At 38.9% G+C, this 13992-nt stretch overlaps 1 protein-coding gene across 1 annotated transcript; it reads left to right on the forward strand.

Moving 5' to 3' along the window:
* Nucleotides 1-8318: 8318 nt before the first annotated feature.
* LOC134675525 (fez family zinc finger protein erm-like) lies at nucleotides 8319-9620 on the forward strand. The gene has a single exon (XM_063533790.1). The coding sequence runs from the start codon at nucleotides 8321-8323 to the stop codon at nucleotides 9422-9424; it is 1104 nt and encodes a 367-aa protein (XP_063389860.1). The 5' UTR covers nucleotides 8319-8320; the 3' UTR covers nucleotides 9425-9620.
* Nucleotides 9621-13992: the final 4372 nt, after the last annotated feature.

The raw sequence follows: 13992 nt of genomic DNA on the forward strand, positions 1-13992 counted from the left end.
TAACAACATTGTGCACTTGGTTGAAGTTAACCTTCCTAATAAAAACATTTTAATTACAATTACTTCGTAAATATTTGCTGATGTGTATTTTTGAAGCCATAAGGAGCGGACTCGGACGGATAGGGCCGGATATGTAAAATGTATGAAAGTCCTGAAAATGAATAAATTTCATAAAAGTGTACATTTGTTGCTATCACAAATTTTCTTAACTTTCGGGAACCGAAAATATAAATTAGAATATTCTAATATCTGTATCGTAACACTGTATTTATTGTGCCATCAATGTTAGGTATACACGGTGTAACATGAGGAAACCGAATAATTTTAACAGCGTATTCCTGATCATATTTAGAGACAAAAATGTCCTATAAACTTTTTGAAATTCGCCTAGTGTCATAGTTAATACCAATTAAAAAATAAACATGTTTTTATTATTACATAGTGCAAAACGCCTTTTTGATGGCGATGTTGCTATTATGGGCCGTAATCTAAATATCCTTATTGATAGATGTCAAAAAGTGCCAAGTAACACTTTGAAAAAAAAAAATGTAAAAATCAATTTTAAGTGACAAGTTTACCAATAACCTTTATTGTTTATGTACAAATACATTAAAAAAATTGAAAAAACAAACGTTAAAAAAAATATTTGGAGAATTTGACCTAAACTCATGTTACATTTTTTCCTTCTTTTGACCTCAGAAATGCGTGGTTAAAATTATTCGGTTTTCTCATGTTACACCGTGTAAATAATCAAAGGAGCATGCAATGCCGTCCGTCGAACCTAACATTTATTCTCTCTTTACATTTACCTATTCTTAAATTATTAAATGACGTTTTGCTACTTCGATGCCAATGAATATTAATTTCTTTTTTAAACTTTTACGTTCAAAATTAGCTACCCCTCAACCCTTGCGGATTAGCCCACCCCAGGCTCAAACACGACCCAATATACTCATTAGCCATCAACAAAGCCCACACAGGTGATTACCTCCGCGCTGTCGCCTCGCACCTGGGGCGGCGTGTCACCCTGTCACCACTGACTGTCACCCACGTCACGTCACGTGCGAGGGCGGAGGGAAGGGTTACCTTCACGATGGGTTACATTTTCAGGGGTGTGCAAATTAGCAAGTTGTCTTTGATAGGTGTTGATATTTTTTATTGGCGTAAAAGGATTTTCTCACCCTCCTGTATTTGACCCCACTTTATAGGAAATATATAAGCATGTGTTTCGGTGTCTTTCAATTGAATACATCAGCTGGCCGTTCTAATATTTTGATTTGTAGTATCGGGTACTAACGCCTTATGTACCATACCTATTAGGCTATTAGTCAAGCGTAGGTATTTAAGAATGACTCACGTTAGATCGGGCCGTGGCCATGTAGGTATATTTTTAACGGTTTATGTACAACAGACTATAGTTAAAAACGTGAATTCAATAAAGTATTCATTCAACCTCTCGACTCATTAATCGCGACGGCAAATATTAGATGGTGTGCCGCGTGACGTCACCATCATGTGTGTGCGCGACTCGTGACGTCACCGCCGTGCGCCCGCGCCGCACACTGTTCGGGGAAATTGCGGAAAATATACAGTATTTGTCTGACCATGGGGCTTTAATTCCAGGGCTTGATTTTACTCGCTAAACTGAGCTACTTTTACTATGGGAGCAACCCTAAAATCGGGGAATTTTTTTTGGCTTTTCCATAGAAAACGTCGACATCTGATCATACAAAATGTATGAAGAAGTAAAAATGTTTTCGGGATTTCGGGCTTGGTGCCATAATAAAAGTAGCTCAGTTTAGCGAGTAGAATTGAGCCCTGGATTTAAAGCCCGATGGTCAGTAACACCCTGTATACAATTACGGACTACGAGAGGGCGGCTACCGCGGATGTGGACGCTCGTAGGTTGACTATCTGCATCCTTGTCATTCGGCACATGTTAGAGAGACAGATATTGTCATAGATTCGCTAACATTATTTATCATCCCGCCTTTGCGAAATATTTCATGTTCTATAATTTCATGATAAGTACTTAGGTAGTGAAACTGAAACTTACGAGTACGAGTACTAAGACTATGTAAATTAAAATGTATGGCAAATGACTTAGGTTTACATAAAACATATTAAAATTTACATTCCTTCAAATTACGATTGCATAAACACGTACCGTACCTACAACACGTACTGTGCGTGTTGCCTGAAATAAAACTTAATTAAGTCCGCCATTTGTACGTTTTATTTGTATTTTGTGCAATAAAGTTTAAATAAATAAATAAAAGCAAGAGTTTAAAAAAAGAGGCACCTAAATCCAAACACACTTCCACATCACCCCCAGTGAAAGTGTCGTAAGTCTCCTTTATTCGACTCCAAGTTTGCAAAAAAGCTTCCGTCGGAAGTGTCAAACGTAAAAGTTACCGATGCGATCATCATTGTCCATAGATCATAGACCAAACGTACGTAGAACGCGGGCAACGGAGCGGCAAGGCTTTGTCCACTGGAGTACAATATTGACTGGACTATAATGCGGTTTGCGTTCGCGCAATCGTAATACCGGAAGCCTCTATAAAGGGTTTATTATTTGCATTCACAATATCAATAACGCTAATGTGAGCAGATATTTTGAACACGACTAGCGACTGTGGACTGTGGGTTCGAATCCCGGTAAGGGCGTTTGTTTGAGTGATGAATACGAATATTTGTTCCTTAGTTTTCGAGTGAGTGTTTCGAATGAATTTATCTATCAATTTTAAATATTTAGCACCCACAACAGAATATTAGCATACCTATAGGTACAGCAGAAATAGGTTTAGGTATTTGTAGTAATATTGTAAAAATACGTTGACAATTTTTTTATCGCGGCACATTGTTCATAATCATAATTTTAAATTATATTTGCTTTTGTGTTTCAATATAAAGGAAAATATTTTCAAAATACAAAATACTATTTGTTTAAGTCAAATGATTGTAGTTTAGATTTTAATAACACTTTGTAAATAAAATATTCCTTAGACTTCTTTGGTAACGTACGTATTTCCCGTGCTTATTAAACACGATCGAAGGAAGTGTTTTAAATTCATAAGACTTGCGAGTTACCTATTCGCACACGTATCGAAAAGTTAAATTTTCGATATAGATAAGAAATGAGCTAATTATCGCACTAGTGCGGTAAAGTAGCACCATATGTGTGTAAATCACCAGTGTAAATAACTATTTACCAATAAATCATTATTCATTATGCACTGTAAATAAAATAAAAGCAGTAGACGCCTGACTTAACAGGTTATACATAGGTAGGTTCAAATTATGGTTTGATACTATTCATCATCATCATCTCAGCCACAAGACGTCCACTGCTGAACATAGGCCTCCCCTTTTTTTGGGGGGTGAATGCCATAATCACCACGCTTGGCAGGCGGGTTGGCGATCGCAGTCGAGTACACCGAATTTGAGGGACGCTGCTGCCCGTCCACCGGTGGTCTTGGACGTGGTTTAAGGACATACCCGGGTCCTGGACGTAGTTTAAGGACATACCCGATTGATACTATTGTGATGTGATTAATATTTGTATCACATGATGAAACAAAAAGAACCAATAAATTTATCCGAAAAGTATATTTGTATCCATTCTTTAGTTATTCCTGTAATTCCATCCAAATTAAGCTAGTAATGTCCTTTAATAAACCGTAAAGTGGAAGGCCTCCCTAATACAGCTGCACGGCTACTGTTCAGGCATGAAATCTATAAGATCACATCAAAGATAAAGTACCTACCTTTTTACATTTTTAACAAACCCAAGCGATCCTTTCAAATCAATTCCATCAATGCCCATTTTTATCAAAAGCCCATTTATCATAATTTGTGTCAATCAATAAACTCACGGCCGCAAACTCGAATGCGAATAATTTGTCAACATTCGGATAATTTCCTCTCGACGTCACCATAATCCCGTCAGCTGACAAACACACCAATAAACAATTTTGGATCCCAATAATGGCCGTCGAATTACTAGCGCCCCCAATCTTACACCAAACAATTGACTCTCGACCAACAAAAAAGACCTGCAATCGTTTTGGAAACACACCCTCGCGGGGGTCTCCTCAAACTGGTCCTTAGTAATGACCTCTACCGACAACATAGGATTATCGGATTGAGAGCGAGATAGCTACACTCCCTAGTATAAGTAGGAGAGGGACGGCATGTCGCGGTTCTAATGAGAGTCTTGCCTTGACAGATGTCACGGCGTTGTTATTCAAATTTTTGGGTTGTGAGCGTTTTGCTTTTGGCGGCGCTTCGGAGAGCGAACAATTAGTTTATTTTATTTGCCAAGGATTGGTGTTGACGTGTAAGTAATTTGTTAAGGATTTGTGGTAATGGAATATTATTTGAGCTACCTGTACCTATATAACTCAAAGGCCGATATGATACCGGTTTCTGTCGTAGTAACTTTTTAAATTGCAACTACGACAATTTCTTGTTAGGATACTTAACACAATACTTATCATCTGGCAGTCATAGTCATCTTAGATAATACCTTCTTAAAACCTCAAAATTCTATCCTTAGCTTTAGAGAATATTGTCACAACTGGTTTATCTACGATTCTACGCTAGGTGCCTATGCTAAAGGAGGCCAATTCGGACTTACGTTTTATATCAATAATATAAAGAAGAAGGGAATCAAGACGACAACAAATTAAACGAAGGCGTTTTGTTAAGCATTCGCGCGTGCATTGTTTGAGTATTGGAGTGAGCGAGACGCACGTGCCAATGATAACATTAATAACAAAATGACATCATCTAATTCGTCTCGTAGCGCTACGCCGTAGTCCGTAGCAAGTAAAATGTTCGCGTGTACAGAATTATTCGTAGCGTTTTGCAACGGTTTTCATGACTGTCTTTTAAACTATTTTAGTTATATATATCTATATACGATTAATCTGTCACCGTGACTATTATTATTTAAGAATAAATTAAAGATTCATCTATTTTTGAGCGACTCAGTTTAGGTGTTGTTAGCACTCATGCCTCATGCCCTTAACATTGTTTGTTGTTGGATCACATATCACATTATATGTAGACAGTGTGCCAACGAGGTACACTTTGGTGACGAGAAGCTTTAACGGGAGCACGCGTTGGTTGATCGACGCTGACCCCCACGGTCCCGACCAGTGACCCTTTTAATACATTTAATATCTCAGAGATAGATATATTAGATTTGAGACAGCATCCCGATCCTCAAAGCTGCAGTTATCTCACATCTTATTCATGCGCCTATCGATGCATCTACAAGTGCCTTCCGTAACTCTAACGTGTCAATTAGTTAAGTGATACCGTTAACTACCTCCAAATTCAATCGAAAAGGCACTTTACGATTTAGACTGTCGAGTTCAAAATGCCTTGACAGCGAACCGCGATTGTTGCAAGGGTTGTGTAATTAAAAATCAATCTTACTCCAACTGTATAAAGTGCCTTTTGGTGTGTGTTCGCCTAGTGAAGAGTCTCGTCAAAGAATAATTTGATATCGGACCGTAATCATCTCACTTTGTGCTTTGTGTGTGTTATCTGAAGGTGCAGATTGCGTCGTGGGTGTGAAGTGGCGGGGCCTGCCTAATCTGCGCATTATCTAGAGAGGATTAGGGAGCTTATCTGCTGGTCGGGAGCAGTTTCTAGTACATACTGGCGAGAAATTGCTTGCACAGGTGTAACTATGCCCTAGATATTCGTAATGTTGTTATTTACAAACTTTTAGTGTCAGATATAATTTTTTGGAGTTTTCTTTTCTCGTTTTCCTGAATCGTTGGCCATCATCCATTCTCAAAAATGCCGGAGAGAGAACGTTCTAGTCGCTAGCTCTAGGACCTTAGTAATAGGGTCCCGTTTGGGTAGAAACCCCCAAATCCTAAAACTATATGAACTATTACAACTATTAAAAAACATACAAGACACAATTAACTTTCAGATTTAAAATTCGACTTTAGAGTCTCTTAGGAGACAACAAGCAAATTTTAAAATATTGAAAAATTCATTATTACGCGAGCATCAAGTAGGTACTCAAGGGAACGGACGGACGGACGGTGTATATAACGGCTTGGCTCAAATAATAGGTGGTAGATAGATGGATAAGATACTGAGGCCTCCGAGAGGTCGTTAGGGTATTCACTGATAAGAGACTATTATTTAGGAGTCAGTTATTGAGGCCCTGCTTAATATGAAAACCTTATAAGGCCATAAAATATTAAGTAAGGAAACAAGCTTGTATGACAATAAACAAACCTTGATTTTCATGCGATGCATTTTATACTGCTCATAGACAATTAGAAAACAAAAAATAAACTGGAGAATCAAAAAATTTACTAATATTTACGTTAGCTATTATTTTACTAATTGTAAAATTTTGGTTACAGTCTAGCTAGACTAGTTTGTTTGTACAAACGTAATAGAAAATTTTACAGAAAGCTTTCCGATCATTTAATTAAATTCACACTCGTATTTTAATGCCTTACATTATTTACCGGTCACATTAACTAAAAAATTGACTTTTCCAATGCCTGTCATTGCGTGTGGGCGGTAACCTCAATCACTTTAATTACACCACAAATATTGACAGCCCACTACATTCATTTAGCATTTGATTGACAATACAGACTCCACAAAAACGCGCAAAATTAGAAGTCACACAAAACTGACACCTGCCCTTGCATATTGACTCTTCTTCCTTAAACATTAGGGTCTGTATTTGAGAGTAGGTAGTATAGTACAATAGGAGTAAGTGCGCCTCCTCCAGTGCACAATGGTAGAGCGGTAGTATTGTTGGTGCAATAGCGACACCTGGCGGCTGGCGGGGGAACGTGGAAACAATACGGCGTTGGCAGCCGTTCAGATTATTATAATGTTTAATTGCATTTTAGTAAACATAACGGTTAATTTACTACCTACTCTATTCTGAGAACAGAAGAATAAAGGTTAATACGAAAGTAGACGACCGCATGGAACTACATTTTCATACAAACGTAATATTTACCAATTTTTTTTATTATTAACATTAAGTATGTACCTATGCACTACTTACTTATAGAAAATATTTTTACATCATTGGATGTACATCATTACATCAATCACAGCTATGCCCCTCCGTTCGAATTTTTACATCAAACTGTGTAATAATATTTTCCATAATGACAATATCCAGAGAGAATAATGAGAATTACGTTTGTATGGAGAGCGGTCATCCACTATATCCTCTTAACATAAATGTACCTATAGAAATACTAGTGCCAACGTAACAGCAAATAACTATTCAATTAAATAAAACAAAAGCGAAACGCACAAACAAAACCACACGTCTGCACTAACCAGTTCCATACGCTTAACCCTTACAACGCCCAATCTCGAGCATATTCGCTCGAGCTAACCCTCCGCTGCTTTGTGCGCTCGAGAGGCGCTCGAAACGATTGAGATTTCACTGCAAATTAAAATTATTATTTGCGTTGTTTTAAGTGACGTGTCGAGGACTTTTTGCTGTTTTGATGTAGAAAAGTGCTTTTATTCTTTTGGAGTGAAAGCCGATATACCTAATATAGAATTAAAATGATACGTAGGTATGTCGAGAAACTTAATTTAGTTTATAATTGAATTGAATTTACAGTAAATAATAATCGTTATTTGCCTCTCTATCGCTCTTGCATATTATTCGATAAAAACTAAAAAGTGACCTCAGTTACATTGGTTTCAAAGTCACAACATTGGCGATGTCAGATCGGTCCAGTCGTCTTGAAGAAATTGGAGAACAAACAAAAAAACAATGAGCTTACTGACGAATGGGGTGGTGGGCCCTCGGCGGGCCGGTCGAAGTATTTTACAGATGTTTTACATCAGTTCTACAAATATAGTCTTTTTTTAAATTTTATGGCCTAATTCTTAAAGCCAAACTTCATAGAACAAAACTAGAACAGCTAAAACCTGTGCTGGCGCCATCTATATAAACCTTTGGCAGTTGCCAACCCCATTGACAACATCCAACGGTCTGGACCAAAAGAGAATTGTGGTGGAGACCGTTAGAAGCCCACCCTAATTCAGCATCCGCGATCGTCACACAATGGAGTCTCCTCGCTCCACGATCGTCACACAATGGAGCCTGTTTACTCGTACCATCAAGTCCCCGAGGCGCTTTCCAATTTACTTAAAACAAGCACAATGATACCGAGCACTTTCGACGCCGTTGACGGGGGAATTAAAAGGGTTTAGAGGCAAAGGGAGGAAAAGTTCTACAATCATGTCCCAGATTAACAAGATTGCATTTGTCCTCAGATCCGTCACCAGCAACATGCAGCCGTTCCAGTCATCGGCGCGCGAGGCGCGCGAGCCCTCCCCGGACCGCGCCTCATCCCCCGACACCCCCGCCGCCCCGCACACCCCCGCCACCACCGCGCCCGTCCTCAACTTCTCCATCGCCCGCCTCATGGAGCCTGACCGCAAGAAGTCCGTCTCACCGGACCCGCCGCCGCCTTTCTTGTCCTACGGAGCGCAGCTTCTCGACTCTGCCTTTAAGCAGTACATCCCGGCGGCGAGGAGGCAACTGGTCTCACATTATCCTCTACTCTACTATGGGCCAGACCTGGTTTCGTTGACGTATGCTCACCAGCTGCAGCTGCCGCGGCCCCCGCCGGCTTCACCGCCGCGAGCTCCCAGTCCTAGACCCGCTACAGATGTTGTCTCTTCAACTACCGGTCCTACACCTTCCCCGGCTAAGAACAAAAGCTTCGCTTGCGGAGACTGCGGGAAAGTCTTTAATGCGCATTATAACCTAACCAGACACATGCCCGTCCACACGGGGGCGAGGCCGTTTGTGTGCAAAATCTGCGGCAAAGGCTTCCGACAGGCCTCAACTCTGTGTCGCCACAAAATCATCCACACCTCAGAAAAGCCCCACAAGTGCCTGACGTGCGGCAAGGCCTTCAACCGCTCCTCGACGCTGAACACGCATGCGCGCATCCACGCGGGCTACAAGCCCTTCGTCTGCGAGTTCTGCGGGAAAGGTTTCCATCAAAAAGGAAACTATAAGAACCACAGATTAACACACAGCGGGGAGAAAGCATACAAGTGCAGTATCTGCAATAAGGCGTTCCATCAGATCTACAACCTTACCTTTCACATGCATACTCACAATGAGCGAAAGCCGTTTACGTGCAGTATATGCGCTAAAGGTTTCTGCAGGAATTTCGACTTGAAGAAACACACTAGGAAGCTACATTTGGGGGCCAGTTCATCTAATAACGACTCGTCACTGGACACGCAAGACGAGTCGACGCAAGAGGCGAGTCCGGAGGAGGCTCGCGCGGCCTTTCGGCCTTTCCTCGGGTCCCCGTACCCTCGACTTTTAGATGCACGACTTCCAGCGCCGAATACTTTCTTCTCAAAGCTCTTGTGACCCGGGGCTTACTTCAACAACTTCGGAGAGAACAACGATTGAGTTGGAGATAAAGTGCAAAGATTCTGTAAATATGTTTTGTTAGTCGAAAGTTCAATACGGTGATTCTCGTGCTTCGGTGTTGTATAAATTTACGAACGTTGAAATCTCTTATCACGCGTAACAGCCGTAACAGCGATTGAAAAACTCATTCAACTAAGGCAGTTATTAATATGAAAGTGTAAATTAATGCTTATCAATGTTAGCCGGTCCATTCAAATTAGAATCTAAATGCTACTAGCTGTTAGTGGTTGAATTAATTGTGTGATAAAGTCATAATTTGTATATTCATCAATAGAAAGAGATACAACTGAAATATTCATATCAAAATATTTAATAACTCTCAAAAATACTGTTCACTCCGATAGTGTAGGTAAAATGTAATATGGTTGTAAAGGCATAATCCACAGCCATTTTTATCAGGTAATTATTTTTATTTACATATTAACGCGAAATGTGTATAAATATAATGTATTGATAGTAAATTAATAAATACGAGTAGGTTCTACGAGTCTTCAGATATAAGTCAATCTATCTAAATGGTTTATTTTAATGTTGGTTATAGTATGATATGATTGTGATGTAGTTGTACATATTTGCTAGATATAGTCGCGCTGCAATATTGAATGTAATTATAGATATTATACGTGTTTTTGGCTTTTATTTAATAGACGGTATACATAATTATAGACAGCACAGAACATGAAATATTCTTAAAATTTTGAATTTTAATTTAGGGGATCTCTTGATAAATGATATTAAGTTATCTAAATCAAAAGTAGCTAGAGTGTAAAAATTTACCTCGCAGATGTATGCAGGTTTCCTCACGATGTTTTTCCTTCACCGAAAAGCTAGTGGTACTTAAATATCAAATGATATTTCGTAAATAAGTTCCGAAGAACTCATTGGTACGAGCCAGGATTTGAACCCGCGACCTCCGGATTGAAAGTCAGACGTCATATCCACTCGGCCACCACTGCTTCAAAGGTGTATGTGAAGTCCCCAATCCGCATTGGGCTAGCGTGGGGACTATAGCCCAAGCCCTCTCGCGCATGAGAGGAGGCCTGTGCTCAGCAGTGGGACGTATATAGGCTGAAATTATGATGATGATGAAAAATTTACCACGCTTCTACGTTTCAAAATTCGGTACTTAGAAGTCAAGCTACATACCTCTTCATTATTATCGTATATACGAATCATAATTTTTCTCGTCATTTAATCTGGCAAGAAAGTGCACAGCAGAGAACTGTTGTCGCCCAACTATAATTATCGTCTAAACCACTGCGACGTGGGAACTTTAATATTATACACATTAGGTTTGGCAAATGGCTCTCGACAGAGTACTCTATAATTTGCTAACTGCCGAGTAAGACGAACCGCTTTATTCTAAACCAAAACGACGTATAGGTTTGCACAGGGGTGTTAAATATTATATTACACTTATACATTCATATAGATAAATTATAGAACATGCGTAGTCTCTATAATAAATCAATAAAATTACTTTTCTGTAGAAACTTTAAGTCAAATACTTAAATGACTGAAAAATACTAAAAACTTGAAACAAAAAAAAATGAAATTGAAGACCGATTTTGATACAAAATAAAAATTGGTTCTGGAGGTTTATCCATTGTGACGCAATGCGTTTTCTTTTATAAGTATATAATCGAAAATAATATCCGTGTCCACTGTGCTGTGACTAAATTGTCGAGATCTCGTATTGCAGAAGCGCTTCATTGGCTTCTTTAATTTTAAATTTGAATTTATACATATAATGTTTATCGGAGGTCCATAACATCCACGGTGTGATGCGACGTTTCGGTGCTGTGAGTCGCGGCGCAGTAATTGATGCGCACGGACCCGCTGCGCATTGTGCGCGCGCGCCGCCTCCGCTGCGATTCCACTGACTCTCAAACCTTGTCTACCTTTCTGCCAAATATCAAGTTTCTAAGTGATCTAGAAGTGGGTTAGGTTTTTGGTCTATAAGTCTTAAGGGCTAAATAAGAAAATTAACCTTTATAGCCCTTAACTTTTGTGTATGTCTACAGAAAAGACGCGAACACAGTTTTCTGTTTGACCCTTACCTAAAAGTTAACTATTTTGTAAGCAATTTATACTTTTACTAGCCGAGAACCGTTAACAAATAGTTTGAGAACCACAACTGTAACCCGAGAGTCCCGCAATCTCAATTATCGGCGCTATTTAGTGAAAATAATAGGAAATATCGCCCTCAATACTAAACGTCACAAGTCCCTATGAGTCCCTGGAAACATAAGCTTTTATTGGACTGAGAATACGAAAAAGAATGGCGAATATTACCCTCGACTGAGAAATGTCGAAATTGTTATACAGGGTGATTTTAAGGTGGGTCACGACAAAATTGAATATCCGTGAAGGATAACAGATTAAGTTCAGACGTTTAAAGTTTGTATGTATAAGCCTTCACAAAACAAACCTTAAATTAAAATTAAGTGAAACTGCGATGAGATTGGATACAAAGTGTAGGTACTTACATAGTTAGTTATGGCTTACTGTTGCATCGTCAGGCTGCATGCACGCGCGGATGTGTAGCGACAAAGTGCTAAAGCGACTATAAATAAACTTCTTCTTCGTAGGATTTTGACAACAATAATGTGTTGTAGGTAGATATGGATGGATAGATAAACACTTTTGTTCATTCTCACAATATACGTGCAAGGTATTTATAAAAAAAAAAAACAACATACTCGTATTGAAGCTTTATTTAACTAGGTATCTTCATAGGGACAATTATCTTGCCAAGTTGGTGGACACTTAGCTTAAACGGACTCCATATTTTTTTACCGTCACCCTGTGTAGTGTATGCTTGTCTCGCGCTGCGCTTTTGAGCCGGAAGCAAGCTGCGCGGTGCGCGCGCGCCGCGAGTGCCGCGCCCCGCGCACAAAGGCTCTCATTACTGCCGTTTATAAATACGCATTGTTGGCCGCTGGCTTTTTGATTCGTGGGACTTTTGTTTTTCAATGAAAGCATACGGTTTCATTTGGTCATAGCTCTTTTGACTTCTACAAACCGTTATTAAGGTTAGATACAGATTGCGACTACGCGCTACGGCAGCGTTGCAGCAACGGGAAACGAGTGGTGTCACCGTTAATTTCCTTGTTTTTGCGTTGTTTTTAGGGTTCCGTGGCCAAATAGCAAAAAACGGAACCCTTATAGATTCGTCATGTCTGTCTGTCTGTCTGTCCGTATGTCACAGCTACTTTTTTCCGAAACTATAAGAACTATACTGTTGAAACTTGGTATAAGTAGATGTATTCTGTGTACCGCATTAAGATTTTCACACAAAAATAGAAAAAAACGATAAATTTTGGGGGTCCCCCATACTTAGAACTGAAACTTATAAAAATTTTGGGGGTCCCCCATACTTAGAACTGAAACTTATAAAAAATTTTTTTCATTAAACCCTTACGTGTGGGGTATATAGATACCCCACACGTATGGATAGGTCTTCAAAAATGATATTGAGGTTTATACTATCATTTTTTTCTACCTGAATAGTTTGCGCGAGAGACACTTCCAAAGTGGTAAAATGTGTGTCCCCCCCTGTAACTTCTACAATGCGAGAATGATAAAACTAAAAAAAATATATGATGTACATTACCATGCAAACTTCCACCGAAAATTGGTATGAACGAGATCTAGTAAGTAGTTTTTTTTAATCGTCATAAATCGTAAATCGCAATTTTATTATGTTACTTGCTGCTACGGAACCCTTCATGGGCGAGTCCGACTCGCACTTGGCTGCTTTTTTAAAGTTATCGTTGCCGATTGCTGTCACCTCTGCTGTCACGATCAAGAATTTTGACACTATGTTAAATGACGCGGTACAGCATTATTAATAAATCCATATCTCAACTACCTACTTAATAATTATCGAGCCGCTCACAAGATTATATGAGAATCGGTAGAAAAATATATATGATAAAAACTTTTTACAAAAAAAAGAAAACCGACTTCAAAAAGGATGAAATAAAATATTATCCTTTTTAAGTCTATGCGTTAAAGTAAAGTAAAGTAAAGTAAAGTATTTATTAATTGTAAACTGTGTACATAAGATGTCATATACAGGAGATATCGAATCAACAGTTGCCCATTTCGAGCATACAATATGATCTTAAAACTACTAACTATACTAGCTTACTGACTAACTTATACTTAACAAACTGGTGATTCCAGAAAAAACTCATTTAGATTGTAAAATACATTTTCAATCAACCAGTTTTTTAATTTAAATTTAAAACGATTTCCCCCGAACATTTCAACTGGCAGGGCGTTAAAAACTCGTATTGCAGTATTGAATGTACTTCTGTAAAACATTGAGTTGTTTGATTTTGGACATACAAGATTAAATCTGTACTGCTCTCTGAGATTATCTCTCTGCGAGGATTTTTTCATAAAATAGGCGTCATTATTTTTTACAAAGAGGCAAAGTTCTAGAATGTATATTCCAGTAAGAGTAAGAAACCGCTTTTCTCTAAACACATTACGTA

Source organism: Cydia fagiglandana, chromosome 22, assembly GCF_963556715.1.
Source record: "Cydia fagiglandana chromosome 22, ilCydFagi1.1, whole genome shotgun sequence".
Taxonomy (NCBI): Eukaryota; Metazoa; Arthropoda; class Insecta; order Lepidoptera; family Tortricidae; genus Cydia; species Cydia fagiglandana.

Bases quoted from the DNA above. Each gene is read 5' to 3' on its own strand.
- LOC134675525 (XM_063533790.1), top strand. From the start codon at position 8,321: ATGCAGCCGTTCCAGTCATCGGCGCGCGAGGCGCGCGAGCCCTCCCCG.